Source organism: Plectropomus leopardus, chromosome 7, assembly GCF_026936395.1.
Source record: "Plectropomus leopardus strain MGB_pleo_1.0 chromosome 7, ASM2693639v1, whole genome shotgun sequence".
In the NCBI taxonomy this organism is placed as follows: Eukaryota; Metazoa; Chordata; class Actinopteri; order Perciformes; family Serranidae; genus Plectropomus; species Plectropomus leopardus.
The window spans coordinates 23,290,315-23,305,585 of NC_142182.1; the positions used below are offsets into that span (position 1 = coordinate 23,290,315).

The 15,271-nt window shown below is 38.5% G+C and overlaps 2 protein-coding genes across 6 annotated transcripts; both read right to left on the reverse strand.

Annotated features, from left to right (window-relative positions):
- Positions 1 to 67: 67 nt before the first annotated feature.
- On the reverse strand, positions 68 to 7,440 carry LOC121950771 (G/T mismatch-specific thymine DNA glycosylase-like). Of its 2 annotated transcripts, XM_042496877.2 has the most exons (11): positions 7,302 to 7,440; positions 6,596 to 6,667; positions 5,241 to 5,401; positions 4,531 to 4,823; positions 4,351 to 4,420; positions 3,729 to 3,864; positions 3,433 to 3,515; positions 3,247 to 3,341; positions 2,915 to 3,086; positions 1,436 to 1,588; positions 68 to 887 (listed from the first exon to the last, which is right to left on the reverse strand). In XM_042496877.2, exons 2-11 carry the CDS (start codon positions 6,649 to 6,651, stop codon positions 760 to 762), a joined length of 1,347 nt encoding a protein of 448 aa, XP_042352811.1. In that variant the 5' UTR covers positions 6,652 to 6,667; positions 7,302 to 7,440; the 3' UTR covers positions 68 to 759. The 2 variants fall into 2 exon arrangements, with proteins under 2 accessions (XP_042352811.1, XP_042352812.1); XM_042496878.2 differs by lacking the exon at positions 6,596 to 6,667.
- A 1,257-nt stretch (positions 7,441 to 8,697) lies between these two features.
- On the reverse strand, positions 8,698 to 15,064 carry LOC121950720 (G/T mismatch-specific thymine DNA glycosylase-like). Of its 4 annotated transcripts, none has more exons than XR_015777016.1 (10): positions 14,639 to 14,936; positions 12,797 to 13,131; positions 12,508 to 12,707; positions 12,265 to 12,334; positions 11,271 to 11,406; positions 11,022 to 11,104; positions 10,123 to 10,217; positions 9,865 to 10,036; positions 9,561 to 9,717; positions 8,698 to 9,113 (listed from the first exon to the last, which is right to left on the reverse strand). XR_015777016.1 is itself a non-coding variant. In XM_088080241.1 (10 exons), the coding sequence occupies exons 1-10, from the start codon at positions 14,951 to 14,953 to the stop codon at positions 9,611 to 9,613; spliced, it is 1,278 nt and encodes a 425-aa protein (XP_087936367.1). In that variant the 5' UTR covers positions 14,954 to 14,975; the 3' UTR covers positions 8,698 to 9,610. The 4 variants fall into 4 exon arrangements, 3 of the variants coding, with proteins under 3 accessions (XP_087936367.1, XP_042352738.1, XP_042352737.1); XM_088080241.1 differs by adding an exon at positions 14,943 to 14,975 and having other exon boundaries at positions 8,698 to 9,717; positions 14,639 to 14,707; XM_042496804.2 differs by lacking the exon at positions 14,639 to 14,936 and adding an exon at positions 14,943 to 15,064 and having other exon boundaries at positions 8,698 to 9,717.
- Between the last annotated feature and the right edge of the window lie 207 nt (positions 15,065 to 15,271).

The following is a 15,271-nucleotide window of genomic DNA, read 5'->3' on the forward strand; positions in this document are numbered from 1 at the left end:
TCATAATACTTCAAGTTTACCCGTAAGGCCACGTGACACTAAAAATGACTAAAAGGTAATCCAATAATATAGAAAAAGCATAATCAGGAGATTTTAATGGACAAATGTTTCATAAAATTCCTTGTGAATGACATTTTCATAAACATACAAAAAAGAATTCTAAAATCACTAAAGCAAAAAAGTCATGATAAAAAGATTAAAATATAACCTGGTTTGAGGTTCGTAACATATTGAAAGGCTTGTGAAGAATTCCCTGTGTGGAATCTCTAACAAACATCAGAGTCTGGTTTCATCAGTGATCTTTTTGCATTGTGGTCAGTTCATAGCACCATGAATGTAAAACATTAATGCTAGCTAACTCCTCAATTCACATAGAGGATAATATAGGCTTCACGCCGATTAATCAAGCTTAAAAAATAACCATCTGAAGTTTTATCTACTGTCCAAACAGTAGAAATTGAACGTTTTCACATACTGCATCACAGTGCAGTAAGGTACAGTACAGTACAAAGGCAAAAACAAATGTTTAAATACATAACCTTCTCCAAGGACAGTCCAGCATCATTGTCAAGTCCCTGATTTCACATATATAAAAAGACTGCCGTGAAGATGATCGTACATGTATACAAGACCACAAACAAAATAAAAAATGCAGAAGAATGTTCTGCAAAACATCTAACAAAAAAGTCCATCTATTTGTGTATTTCCACTCGGACACTATTAAAATGATCTAAAACCTGACAAAATAAGTCTTTTTCCTTATACGCTGCCGTCCTTTGGTCCACCGGTGATGTCTGGGATCTGATCTGCAAAGGACTGGGTCATCCACTGTCCGTCTGGGAGCTGGCCCTCTGGTATCTGTGACGTGGTCGCCTCCTGTGCTCCTTCTGAAGACAGACAACACACAGACTAAAACCCTGTGCTGAGGATGACGTGACACAACTGATATCTATTATGATTATTCTGCTAAAACTGTCCATTGTAATAAATCAATCATAAGTTGAAGCCATTTTTCTTTCACAAAGTATGTTTACATGCACACAAGAAATGAGGTTACGCAGGATACTGGGAAAACTTTGTAAATCCACGTATGAATACATGCAGTGGCTCAGTCAATGACATTTTGTAGCAGGAAAGGCACAGGTGTGATCAATAACATTAAGGACGGCTGCATTCCACTTAGGGGAGGTCCTAGTACTGTGCACGATGGCTCATTGGAATAGCTTATTGGGACACTGAATGAAACTGAGTCATCGTTTGTGTTACCAGTTTCACCTGTGCCTTAACTTCTATGACCAGTTAAAATGTCTGCTGTGAAAAAGGTCCATCATTACAACAGGTGTTTAATTTTAACAACCTCTAATGGATGAAGTAAAATCTTAATACTGGAATACACTCTACAGAAACAACTGTTTAAACTGTGTGAGTGTGTTACCTGTGTTTTCTGTGGTTGCAAATGTACAGTGACCGTTGGTCTGGCTTTGAGCTTGACCCTCTTCAGGTCCTCTCTCTGTGTACGCTCCACCGTAGGCATCTTCATAACCAGGATCGTACTGCTCCTCCTTTATCGCCATCCTCTTGGCATCCTCTGTTGATGTAAAAAAAGGGGAAAAGTCAATGCCAAACATGACCTGAACTTGATCCAGATGTCTAAATGTTAGTTAGTTCCAATCAAGCAATTTGATTGAGATGCATTCCATGAGCGCTGACATACAACATCACTGGGACGTTTAACTCATCCTGTATCACTCCGCCTCATAGCTTTTCTATACCATAAATTAGGCCTACATTAACGAACGTAATAGGGGGAACTTTTACTCTTTTTGGGGCTTGTTCATGTGTGGGAGTTTTGGTTAAGGAAAATAAGAGCGCAGCTGGTCCTGTTGGAGCTGGCACACCGTCTTCCGTCCCGTTTATTGTTTTATTAGTTATCCAGTTAGGTGAACCCAGGACGCTCGGTTACATTGGTGGCAGCGGTGTTCTTCAACAAAGCCGCTCTGAGGACTTTTCTGTGGACGTGTGGAGCCGTTAGCCCCGCTGTTGTTTTAGCTTAGCTGTCTCAGTATAGCTAGCTGGCTAGCTAACCCCCGCATGGTGCTTCAAGACTGTGCACGACGGTATGTTTCGAAAATGTGGCGCGGAGACGAGGACCCTTTTAAGCAGGGCGCTGGGATGGTTGACAGACGTTTGCCCGGCAGGGACTCTAGACCTGGCCTCTCCCCTCACTGGCGACAGGAGCCAGAGTTTCCTCGGCTGGGTGACGAGAAAACTCAGGTGACCGTAAGCGTGAGTGCGGGAGTCGGCGGAGACTGCAGCTCTGAGCCGGTAAGGACTCTTCCTACTCGCCTTGGCAAGTCAAGAGGAGCACACTGTATTCAACAGTCTGCTACATTTAACAAACTCTTATTTCACTGGAAACACACGGATAAATGTACACGATACTAAGCAGCTGCCCCTAGAATAACATGTAGACCTAACTAACACAACATAGCACGGCAAAGTTTTGTGTTGCTAGGCAACAACTATCACTTCCAGCTGTTGCAGAACTATTAGCGTTTTTACGGCAAAGCCAAAAATAGTAATTAGATGAACAACCAAATCCTAATCTGATGCCTGGTGTTACTGTTAACTTAAAAAATGAGGCGAGTTGAACTGTAACAGCAATATCACACTCCCTCTCCTATGATATTTCTCAAGCAATATTTTAATATCACAATTTACTGAAAGCCAATTATGGCACTACTTTCAATGCATATTAACGTTTTTTTTAATGATAGCCTTGTTTTTTTCCCCTGATATGTCACAATGATGTGTTCTAGTTTCACACAAAAAACCCTGCCATGTTACACAGTGGTTTAATCCTGGGTTATTTAAACAAAACACACATCCATTCATCCATGATAACTGTGCTTACCCTTGGCCAAATGTAGGTCAAATGAGTAGTTAACCTCCTCGATCTCGGTTTGTCTTTGGACCCCCTTCAGCTGATCTCTGAGCTCCCTCAGTTTGATGTAGAAGTGGACTTTGTCCTGAGCACGAGGGAACTGTGCACACCGAGCGCTGGATGAAGGCATAAGATACAGAGCCTGTAGAGGGAAACAACTGTCAGATCAAAAACACTTCAGATGTCCTATAATTAACAGTCACTTTTTTAGCACTGATACTGATTACAACTGCCATCAAATTCTGATGTATTGCTGAACAGATAAAACTAGTTTGCTAAACAGATAAAACTTGGATACTCACCACGTCACAGTCGGGGATCTTGTGTGGCTGCAATCCAAATTCAAGTGTCTTTGGTTTTTTCCCAAATATCTCTCTGCAGAACATTTCATAGATGCCTTTGGGGGAAAAACAGAAACAAAATTACTTCAATTCATTTTATTGAATCATTTTCTTGCAAGTGTTGCTCTGTTGTAAAACATTGCTTACATTTTCCATTAAAAACAGCAATAAGAGGTTTGAATTTCTTCAGCTTCTCTACAAGAATTTTGCCTCCTTCACGTAACTCTTTACTGTTGAGAGGAAAACAAAAGGAGAAGTGGTTATAACACAGTATTGCAACAAAAATTATAATGTCAAAGCCAACAGGAATCTCAGCCTAATACAGTCAGTCATTAAGATTCCTGTTGGTCATCCAACTTCAGCACAACTCAGGTTGTCCCCCTTTTGCCCTAAATACATACTTCCATCATATGAGCAATCAACTTAAAGTCTGTAAGGCCTACCTTGAAAGGTCTTTGCTCCCTGGTGTTGCTCTAGCCACCATGTTGGTGAAGCCCATTTTGTACTTGACAGGCAGGGTGGTGTCATGCATGTGGTTGAGCTGCTCCTCAGTAAATCCAGACAGAAACAGGCACTTCCCTGAAACATAAACGTTACCCAGTAAATCAAATCATCTCTCAGACTAACTGAAGAATTAATCTCCACTTGCAACATGATATATATATATATAGATATATATGTATATGCTGTTCAAATAGTTAGCTAAAAGTAATGACCAATTGGTTGAAATAGCTAGCTTCTGCTACTAGTAGTAGTAAAAATGCAAACTTGAAAAACCTACCTGAAACACTGACAGTTAAATTGTATAAAAAATAATGTAAAACAATTGTGTGAAAAAAAATACTCGGTAACAGTGTTGAATAATATCCAGTCAATGATACATTCAATAGAACACATTTGGAACGTGACAGGTGGTGTTGATGAAGATGTACTTGAGTTAATTTGTTTCGGGTGCAGGGGTATGTCTTAAAGAAAAGGTTGGAACCACTCTGATCAGTTCTGAAGATCAACATGAGCAATTTTTACTATAACACATCTTAAAATCCTTCTTATGAGATGACTTACAGAAATGATTTCCAGGACCTGGAAACCACCGTCCAATGAAAGCTGCCATAAGTCCTGGATTGATGCCAATCTGGAAAAAACAAAACAAAACAGTGCATGTTTTTGAGGCTTACAAACTCAAATTAATCTGTCATAGCTGTGTATTTGGCTCCACTCAAACAGCTGAACAAGGAATCTTACAATAACATAGTCCAGGTTGTAATCCAGCAGGTCTGGTAGAGTCTTTTTCATGACTTCCTCCTCTGACATTCCCTTGAAGCGGTCAATTTTCCTCTTCACCTTTTTGAAGCTCTCGTCAATCTTCTCTTGCTTGCCATCTGCCTGAGCCTCAGCAGCCTTTTTGGGCTTGGGACCAGGTTTGGCTTTAGGTGCATTTGGGTCCTTAGGTGGCTTTGGTGCCTTGGGGACTTTTGGTGGTTTAGGTTCCTTAGGTGCCTTGGGTTGAGCTGGTCTGCCTCTCTTTTTTGGTGGGGCTATGAGAAAAGTTCATTTAAGTGATATTAAAAAGGAAGAAGCGTCTGAACCTTCACCGTGCCCTCGCACTTTGCTGAACTGTTGACAAACTCCAACTACATTTTACTGTGCCATAATATTACTGATTTAATTACATTTTTTGAAGTTTCCAAGCAAACCACAATACTACAAATTATTTAAAAAATATATTTTTGACATTATGACAAACGCTTTCCAAAAGCATGCAGACTAGCAAGCATGCTGACGCCGTGCTGCATTACAAAAAAAATCATCAGATTTCGTTATTTAGGTATAACTGTGCAGACCTGTTGTTAAAATACTAAGTCAACACTTTATGACAAACTAAGATATGTAATCCCTGACCCAGAACCAGCCAATCTAAACATACAGTTAGGTTTCAAAAGGGATTGTAGTACGTTTTGCCAGGTCTGCAGGTTCCTGCTGATCCATCATGGGTTCTGGATTAGCCATGTGTGCCATGGCTGTCTCTCCTGTCTGCCCCTCTGGGTAGTGAGACTGATGGTTGAAGCCTGCGTATTGGGCCTGGAGAGCTTGAAACTGCTGTGCAGACTGAACCCTATGAGAAGACAAAAAAAAAAACAGAGGAAAGTAGTATACAATAAGTAAAATGGCAGTGGGGTGTGCTGTGGGTGGAGTTAGAAATTAACTATTTTGTTTATCTGCCACTCTGGCTCATGGATTCAAACATTTATCACCAGACACTCAATAGATTAACGCTGTATTTTGTCTGGTGAGTAGCAGTCACTTGCATATTTTTCCCAGCATTTGGCTAGTGCAAATTTCCAACTCTTGCTGCAGGGTTAAAGCTGAGTTAGTCCAATGTGTCATGTAACCTACGTGTTTTTCTTGTTTTGATTTTGATTTTCTGTATTTATTGATTAAGAGACAGTGACAATGCATAACTTAGTTTGATAATTTAATTAACATAAAGATAAAATAAGATAAAATCTCCTTTAACTTTAAAGACTCAATTATTCCTCATAAATGATAGGTTTCTTTGTGATAACTTATTTGGTCAGAGTTTTTTATTGGTTTACTAGATGAAGCTGATATTATTATTTAATAAACTGGTAAAGTGTGTAAAGTTTGCCAGTGCAGTTGGAGGCATTTCTGTGGAAATTTATGTTCAAAGAGTGAATGATATACTAGAAACACTTCTACATCCTACATTTCAAAATGACCATAAAGTTGAATCAACAACTCCTTACAACAGTTTCAACAAAACCTGAACATCATAACCTTAAATGAAGGTAGAGCTGCTTGCAGGCCTGTTGTATAAGTTTGCAGTCGTTTTGGTGAGGTGAACCTAAAAACTGCATGTCAGTTCTGAAAACAAGCCATGTGTTTATGTCTACATTTAAAAAAGGGAATATTCTGCAGACTTGCATGCAACTTATTTTCACACCAACGAGAAAACCCACACTGTTAATTCTCAGTCAGCAACGGTTAATGAATCAAAGAGACTGAAGAAAAGCTTAATACTGTATTAAGGAAAAAGCTAATTCACAAACAAGATGTTTTCCCTGTATTAAACTAAAGTAAAATTAAATTAAGGTATAACAAAATAATGCATAGCACTGTAAATCATCATTAATGATAGACAGCCCAAATGGCATATTATGAAAACAATGGTAAAACAAAATCAAAAGGGGCACACATGCTTTCATTTCATTTTCATCACACTTTGCCATTCAGAGGTTTGCAGCTATAATCCTGTAAGGCCACATTGTTGGTGAGGAGGAAGACTCACCACTGTTGAAGATACTCCGGGGACACAACAGGGAATCCATTCAGCTTGTCTTCCATCTTTTGGGTGGTTTGACTTTATTAAATAAATCAATATGCATATTGAGGAAACATAGCTAGGTGATGCACATGAGGTTTAGCATAATTAGTGTGTGGCAGTGTGTGAAACTGAATGCATGTGCCAGCAGGGCATTGTAGACAAACTGTGGATTTAGTAACAAAAGATAAACCATAACATGAACAATACCAACAAGAGGATAACTAAGATGGTGAATACATCAAAAAGGAAAAAAAAACAAACACATATGCAGGCCCCACTGTGAAAAGTATAAACAGCATATAAACCCCAAATTTTGCGACTGCACATTAATGACTGTTTCTACACCTTCTTCCACGGCTATGCTAACTAACAAGCTAAACCCGAATGAAAATCACTCATCCATTTTAATACAGTTTTAGAAAACATTGCGAGCAGGTTAAGTTATGAGTTTGTAGCCGTCTCGTTTCAATAATAGGCGTTTTGTATTCCGAGTGATATCTATGGATGTTATTGTTCAGAACATTTAAATAGCTGTGCCACAAGTGCAGCTAATGTTAGCCAACAGCTAGCTGTTCAGCTAACTTAGCATGGATGAATGGTTTCGCATCCACTGAAAATCATCGCAAAGAAATTGCAAACAATTTACCAGTATTTAAAAACGTAGACGTACCTCTTGTGGGTAAGGTTTGAATTAGTTTCTTCTGTACCAATAAGTGTTATTTTTCCATATATCCCGCTGTTCAATTCACAATATGTGAGGTGCTACAGCGGCAACAAAGACATGACAGCACTGCCGGTCAACTTTGACACGGGAAGATCTCAAGTCTGAGAAGTAGGGGTGCAAATGTAAAATATATTTGAGAGTAATATAAATATGACCCAAAGAAGAAATGTTTGAGACTATTGAATATTATAATGTCTTACCAAACAAATCTAGTTAAATATAATGTGTCCACTTTAAACTTCACGATAAAATCTAAAACCAACAAAACGGTACCTACCTATTTTAACATTGGTATGAGCTGATCGACTTTTAAACTCCACGAGACTTGTTTTCTATTGGCTGATGAAGTCTGTGACGTTTCTGTGACGTTTGCAGCTTGGTGAGTTTGTAGTATGGCAAATTGTGAAAAAAAAATATAAAAAAATAGGGAAAAAATATATATATGACTCCAACTACTATGACGTAATATATACCGTATACATAAATATAGGTACAGGATTAATCATAATAAATATGTTAATAATAATATAGTTCCTGTTATGGCTTTAGGTTCAGACTTTAAACACTTTACTGCCATCTTACAGCCTGAATGTTTTAGGGAGATGATTGTATTGATTTGTATTTCTTCTTTAGTGACTTCACCCATGGTACAAACAGATAGTTGTGCAAAATTAATAAATGAAACCTGATAAGACATCATTAGCGTTTTTTGTTTTAAAATTTTTACAGCAGAAAATATTACATATCTTGCAAGACTGAGATTCCTTTTTATATCGTTTAGATTTTAAATTGATTTTCTTTCAGAATTTCCCATCTTTGAGACTTACACGGCCTGCTTAAAAAGGCTTGATAATGTCCACATAGTACTGTCCCGCGCAAAGTAATTTTGTGCAATGCACAATTACATCAAATAAATACAAGTTCTTTATTAATGCAGCCTGGGTTCAAAAGTAGTGGATCTGTCCTTTACAGTTGTACTAAACAAAGTAGTTGCCCTGTTGTAACTATAAATAATCTATGTGTCATTGAGATTTAATGCCAGCTTTTCTTTCTAGCTTTTTAGATGTAGCCATTTGTCTGCACCTATATGCTAAATTTATACTGTGTATCAATGTATTTAATTTAATACACGGCTGGGAGACAGAACACATCAATAAGCAAGTGAATCGTCAAAATATAAACAATCTTTCTGCTTTTGTCATGGAGCTTTAAAAATCCAACTTTCTACTCATGAAGACGCATTAAAAAATGCACTCTGATGGCTCATGTAAGTCTCCTTACGTAATAAGTTACATATTATAACTTCACACAAATGCTTCAAACAATCAGACAATAAATAAGCCAGTTTTAGAAGAGATTTAATAACTCTGTAATTAAAGATTAGAAATTCCAGAGTACAATTATCCATTTATACAGCTGATAAATCATAAAATGTCATTCTTTTAAAAATACAAAAATAAGTCACTGGACACACGTACTATACAAAATGCAATAAATAGTGATTTAAAAAATAACACCAAAACATGCACAGTCTGCTTGAGAGTTAGAAAACGTAAACATAGTGGGCACTTTCTCCATTGTGCGTCACAAAATGAGGAGTCGGGAAACTTCAAGACTCCTCTTGTGGTGTCATCAGAGGGTGTCTCACCCCCAGTGATGCATGATGCTACTACTACAGCTGAAATCTGTTGAGCGAACCTCTCCAGCTGCAGTGGTTCCGTATCATGTTGTCAGCTGACTGACCTATAACGCCCATTTCTGTAAGGTAGCACAATACAAACCAAAGAGACAGATTGTTCTGCTTGCAGGGGAAATTAACCAATGCATGGATAGTAGATGAGCAATTTATTTCATTTCTAGAAACCACCCACGAGACATTTCAAAGGACCGTGGCAACATTTTAGGCATTTTCTGTTATTTACTGCAAATTATGTAAACTTAAAAATGTGCCCTGTGGAGTTTTCTTGCAAACAAACAAAGGTTATTCAGTTACACAGGATGTATTGTCAGTATCTTTGGGCCCTAATTTTGTTGACAAATCTATGGTTTGGGTTATTGGTTCACTTCATGTTGTATAAAAATCAACAGAAGTTTCTTTAGAGGTAATAAGTCACAGTGGTTTGGAGTCATTCATTTACAGTTACAGAAGTCTGATTCCATCTTGTTTCAACTAAATATAAGTAGAGCGACATATAACTACTCTACCTGTGAGCTACAGCAGAGAGGCCTGTTTTTTCTCCTCTCCTCGGTTCCTTTTAGTTGGAGAAGTTGCTGCTTTGCCTTGCATCATCATGCAGCCCACTACAGCTTTCATACTCTGGATCCACCTGCTCTTCCTTGATTGCCATCCTCTTTGCATCCTCTGCAGAACAAATGCAACAACAAGGAGTTAGATCTTCATCTAAGACATAAATATGTCAGCTGAAATGACAAAGATGCAGGACACTTACGAACTGAAATCCTGATGTTTCAGCCCTACTGTACATTTAAAGGGAGCTGTACTGTTTACCTTTAGCTAGTTGCAGATCAAACGAGTACTTCGTCTCTTCTATCTCGAGAGTGGGTGCCAGGCCTTTCATCTGGTCACGCAATTCCTTCAGCTTGATGTAGAAATGTACCTTATCCTGTGCACGGGGAAACTGGGCACAGCGAGGGCTTGATGATGGCATCAAATAGCACACCTAGGTGAAAGGAAATATGCTTTAAGGATTGTAGTTTGTATTGATGAGTATGTTTAAAGAGTAATTCAGGGACTGTCTTAACACACCGTGTCAGTTTCAGGGATTTTGTAGGGCTGCAGACCGAAGTCGAGATTCTTTGCCTTCACACCAAAGGTTTCTTTGCAGAAGATTTCATAAATACCTGCCAAAATTAACGTCAGTGTCAATACACTGTTAAACCTGAACTGTTAAGCCTACCTAAATGGATTTATAAATGAGCCATCTAAAGTCTTAAATGGATAGTTCATCTCAAAATCAAAAATACATAATTTTCATCGTACATGAAGTTCTACATAACAGTATAGATTTTTTTGGTGTGAGTTGTTGAAACTGTTGTAGATACCAGCCGCAGTGATGTCTGCTGTCTCTTGAACTAGATGGCACTTGGTTTGTAGTGTTCACCTCAACATCAGTGTCTATTTCCAGAAATCATGACCTGGTTAATCAAGATAATCCACAGACCTTGTTGTGGGCGCTTTTATGTAGGAACTTTTTTTTTTTTTTTTTTTTTAACAGAGCTAAACCTGCAAACTACACCATTGTGCAGAGGGAAGTGTGCATCTACTGCTAGTTCACCTCACACCACTGAGCTACCTCAGCCTGCACACATGCTTTCTTCAGCACAATGATAAGATGCTTGGTTTAGTTCAGTAGAAAGAAAACAAACCTCACAACCAGGTCATGATTTCTGGAAAGAGATATTGCTGTAGAGACTTTCAAATATATTCTTTTGACATTTTGAGTGCCACAAACCCAGTGTCATCTAGTTCTATTATACTGGTGAGAAAGCTGACATCTCTGGAGCGGATATCTCCTAACACTTGGCGACTCACACCTTAGCAATCTGATAAATAGCAGTACAGGTCAGAGAAAAATTATGTATTTTGGATTTAAGGGCGAACTTTTCCTTTAAATTTAAGTAGTTTAAGTGTTTTAATACTTTTACCTTTTCCATTAAAAGCTGCTATTAATGGTTTGTATTTCTGCAGCTTGTCGAGTAACTGTCGACCTCCTTCACGAATCTCCTTACTGGGACAAAAAGATACAAGCAGAAAAATATTATTAATGGTTTTTCAAGGGACACATTGAAATTGTTTTTTAAGCAGATGGACCTCACTTTGTAGACCTCAGAATTCAGTCCTAGTCTACTGTTACACTAACCCTGAATAGTTCTGTACAGAAGCAGTTTATTCACCTGGAGAGGTCCTTGCTGCCTGGTGTGGTCCTCTCTACCATGTTGGTGAAGCCGATGCTATATTTCTCCGGCAGACTCTGGTCGTGCATGTAGTTGAGCTGCTCGTTAGTTAGACCAGAAAGAAACAGGCATTTCCCTGGATAGAAATTAGGAGTTGGAAATGAATCAATCGAATGGCTATCAAGACACAAAAAATACATTTCAAAATACTGGACCCAGATTAGTTATTTAGGTTTAGGACATTTTCATTTGTAGATGCACTGAATCTAAAAGACTGTGTAAGAGCACACAGCTGGACAATAAGCAGGTTTGTTTTCCATCATAGTTTAGTGAGCTGATGATAAAGATGACAGTTGTGGTCGCACAGTAAAAAAAAGAAAAAAAAAGAAAAAAAAGAAAAAGGAATTTGATGTGCTGGTGTTAGACCTAGACCGCTAAAGTGAATGAAAGAACCACCATTAAATATGTTTGTTGCCTTTACAGGATAACAATAAACAGTACACAAAAAGGGGAATTAAAGACTAAAATACATGTTTTTTAAAAAAATCAGTCGCGTGTCTACTGTACTTTACAAAGTGTGAAAACAAATAATTTTGAGGAGCTAAAACCAAATCATTGTGAACTTTCAGCAACTTCTTATTTTGAAAACCCCCACTGATGAAACATTTGAAAATGGCATTCATAGATTTTCTATTAACCCCTTAAATGTTGATATTTTCCCTTACAGGCCCCATAAAAAGCTATATATTAAAAAGAACATTTCTCAGCATGGTACAACTGTCTCACACATCAGATTAAAAGTTACATCCTCATGTTAGTATCTCTGGATGATTTGTAATCTCTTTTTGCATTTGACATTAGTTTAAACAAATCTGAGCAGCATGGCGTGTTTGTAATTGCAGAGCCACTGTGGGTCCAACAGTGTGGCGGCAGTTAAAAGTGAAAGCTGGCGTGTATTCCCTGTAGTCAGTAATGAAATTAAAATTCAACATACAGAAATGGTTTCCTGGGTTTGGGTAATGGTGTCCTTTGAAGGCTGACAATAGTCCTGGGTTAATTCCAATCTGAGGAGAAACATGAAGGCGTCACCATGGCAGCAGACCTGAAAATTTGTTTTTCTGCCTGAAACCTTTCAGCATACACACATCTTTTTTTTGTACAACTGGCACCAATTCACAACTTATTCAAATGAACAGATATAGAGAAATTCCTAAAAGCTCTCCAGAAAATAACTCACTATCAAAATGTCGAGGTTGTAGGTAATGACGTCTGGTAGGGTTTTGGCCATAACCTCAGCCACCGACATGCCGTTGAAGCGGTTGAGAGCCCTCTTGGCCTTTTTGGCTGCCTCAATCTCATTCTCCTCCTCCTGCATCTTGCCCTCCTCGGTCTGCTGCTTCGGAGGCCGGCCTCTCTTCTTCTTAACTGGCGTAACAACTAGGACAGAGAGGAGAGACATGTTGTACATATGACATCAAACTTGTGTAGTGTGTGAGGGAGAATAACTTTAAACAATAACTCTGTACCCTGGGGTGGACCAGCAGGCTGAGGTTGGTGCTGAACACTCGGCTCCTGCTGCTGTATTGTATGTTGAGGCTGAAGGTTGTGCAGGTGTGCAGGATGATGCTGCTGCTGCTGCTGCTGCTGCTCCCTGACATTTGGCTGGTAGGTCAGCTCCTGATAGTGATTCTGGGCTGGAGGGTTGTAGTTTTGGTAAAAAGGTTCCTGGCTAACTGGTGGTTCCCTGTGGACAGACAGTTCGGCCATGACGGGCTCATCTCTGGGACCTTCTGTGTAATAGCCCATGTTGTGATGTGGCATCACATACTGCGCCTCGGGGTGCTGCTGGCTGGACTGGTACCTTGAAAAGAGAAGGTGCGTGAGAGAAGAAGAGAGGAGGAGAAAGAAGAAGAATAAAGAAAAGGAAAAGAAAACAGAAAAAACAAAACAGGATCCAGACAGCAAGAAAAGACAAGTTATGTCTAGTGCTCAATGGGGTGCGTGAAGAAGTGGGTGAGGCAAACTCACAAAACACAGTACTTACAAACACACATGCGTTGATGTACACCTGTTTGTATTTGTCTGTGTTTCATTCAGTGTAGAGTAAGTTGAGCTCTAAGCATCATTTGTTCTTGCTTTATTGCAGCTGTTAGGTTAGTTCTGTTTGAGCATATAACCTCGAACACTCACTCATCACAAACAGGTGATCTTTAACACCGGTTCTGTTGTGCGCTCAGGTAAGGCTGCCAAGAATGGAATTAAGATTTACAAACAATTGATAGGACTTGCAAAATCATTGTGATTAACATGAATTTCACTAGAGGTCAAACACGTGAAGAGTTTCTTAGGCTGGGTAAGAGTTGTACTTTCTTTGAAAAATTTCCGCTGGTTGCAATCTGCAAACTTTACCGCTTGATGCCACTAAATCCTACACACTGCAACTTTACATTAACAAAAAAGCCTTCTAAATTGGTCAAATTGGCTACAAACTTCACAAAATGCAATATCATCAAATTTTAAAATTAACTGTCGATTACATTTGCTGGATAATTACATGTTGTTGGTTTTTTTAATCTCTGAACTATATCTCAGGGTAATTCCGATTCAAGATATTAGTCATCTTCCCATTAAAAGGACCACGTTATAACGTGGTTATTATAGGGATGGGAATCAACAGAGGCTAAATTATCTCCTGAAAGGACAATTAAAGTTTCTAATTTTTAGCATTTTTATTGCAGCTAAATGTATCTGGTGGACTGAAAAAGCAAACTATTTTTTGTCATTCTTGTAAGCTACCAAAAGTTAAATTTGTATTTATAACATCAATAAAGCATCAAGATAAACAATAAATGATTCTTGCTGTCTGTATATCGATAGATAATGCCACACACAGTATCTCGATTCTATGCTGTATCAACCCCCCCAACCCCAGTTATTATCCTTATGAATCACACTATCTGAATCAGATTTATTGTCCAAATGTGTTTGTTACTCTCATTGTACATGCACAGAAATAAACGTAACAGCTAAAAAAACAAGGACAACAAAGCTGCAAAAGGTAAACATTGACTACTATCTACGGATATAAAAATACATTAAAAATAAATATCTGTATATATTAAAAAAAAACAAACAAGAAACACAATGATACTTGTAGACAGTAAGACAATAGTGCAATGGTAAGACAATAGTGCAATGGTGATTGCTATCACTTGATTCAAGCCTAAATATAGAGTATACAGGTATGTATGAAGTCGTGTGTCAAATGTTACTTATTTTGTCTCCCTCTCATGCATGAAAATGAAGACGTCAGGGAGATAACATGAGAAGTTTCCCATGACCTGCCACCACCTCCAGCACCAACTCACCACTGCTGAAAATAATCCGTAGGAACCGTCAATGATGTATACTGGTTTTCTTCCATCTTTAACTGTTGACTTATTTGAATAAATTAACATTCATTCTGCTGCCAAAAGCATCAGCACACAGTGAGTAAATGTGAGCTGCAGCACATACTGCTGGCACAAAGAAGACAGATGGACGCTGCTACAGGAACATGGAAGCTTTAGCTAACAGTAAGCCAACAACATTACGCCGTCCTACAGCTGTCTGTGCACCGCAAGATACATCTATATCAACGAAACATGAAGGTGTAGGAGCAAACTAACATACCTGTCATACATTTTTGTTCTTTAGTTTTCAAATAAGAAGAAGAGGGGGCTGGGAATCCTCCCAAAACAAAGAGCATTTAAACACTCAACACTTCCTTTTGCGAAGGTTAAGTGAAGTTTTATCGCCACCCATCGGTTGGGAGGTGCACTGCACCGCTGCAGGTCAGACCATAGACTGCATATAAAATAAAATAAAATAAAACCAGTCTGACTAATATGATCAATCAGGATGTTTAGTCATTCACAACTATATAATTACAACCATAAACTATTACCAAGTTAAACAGCAGAGCAGGGATATTCAACTTGCTTTGCTTGGGGGCCACCTTT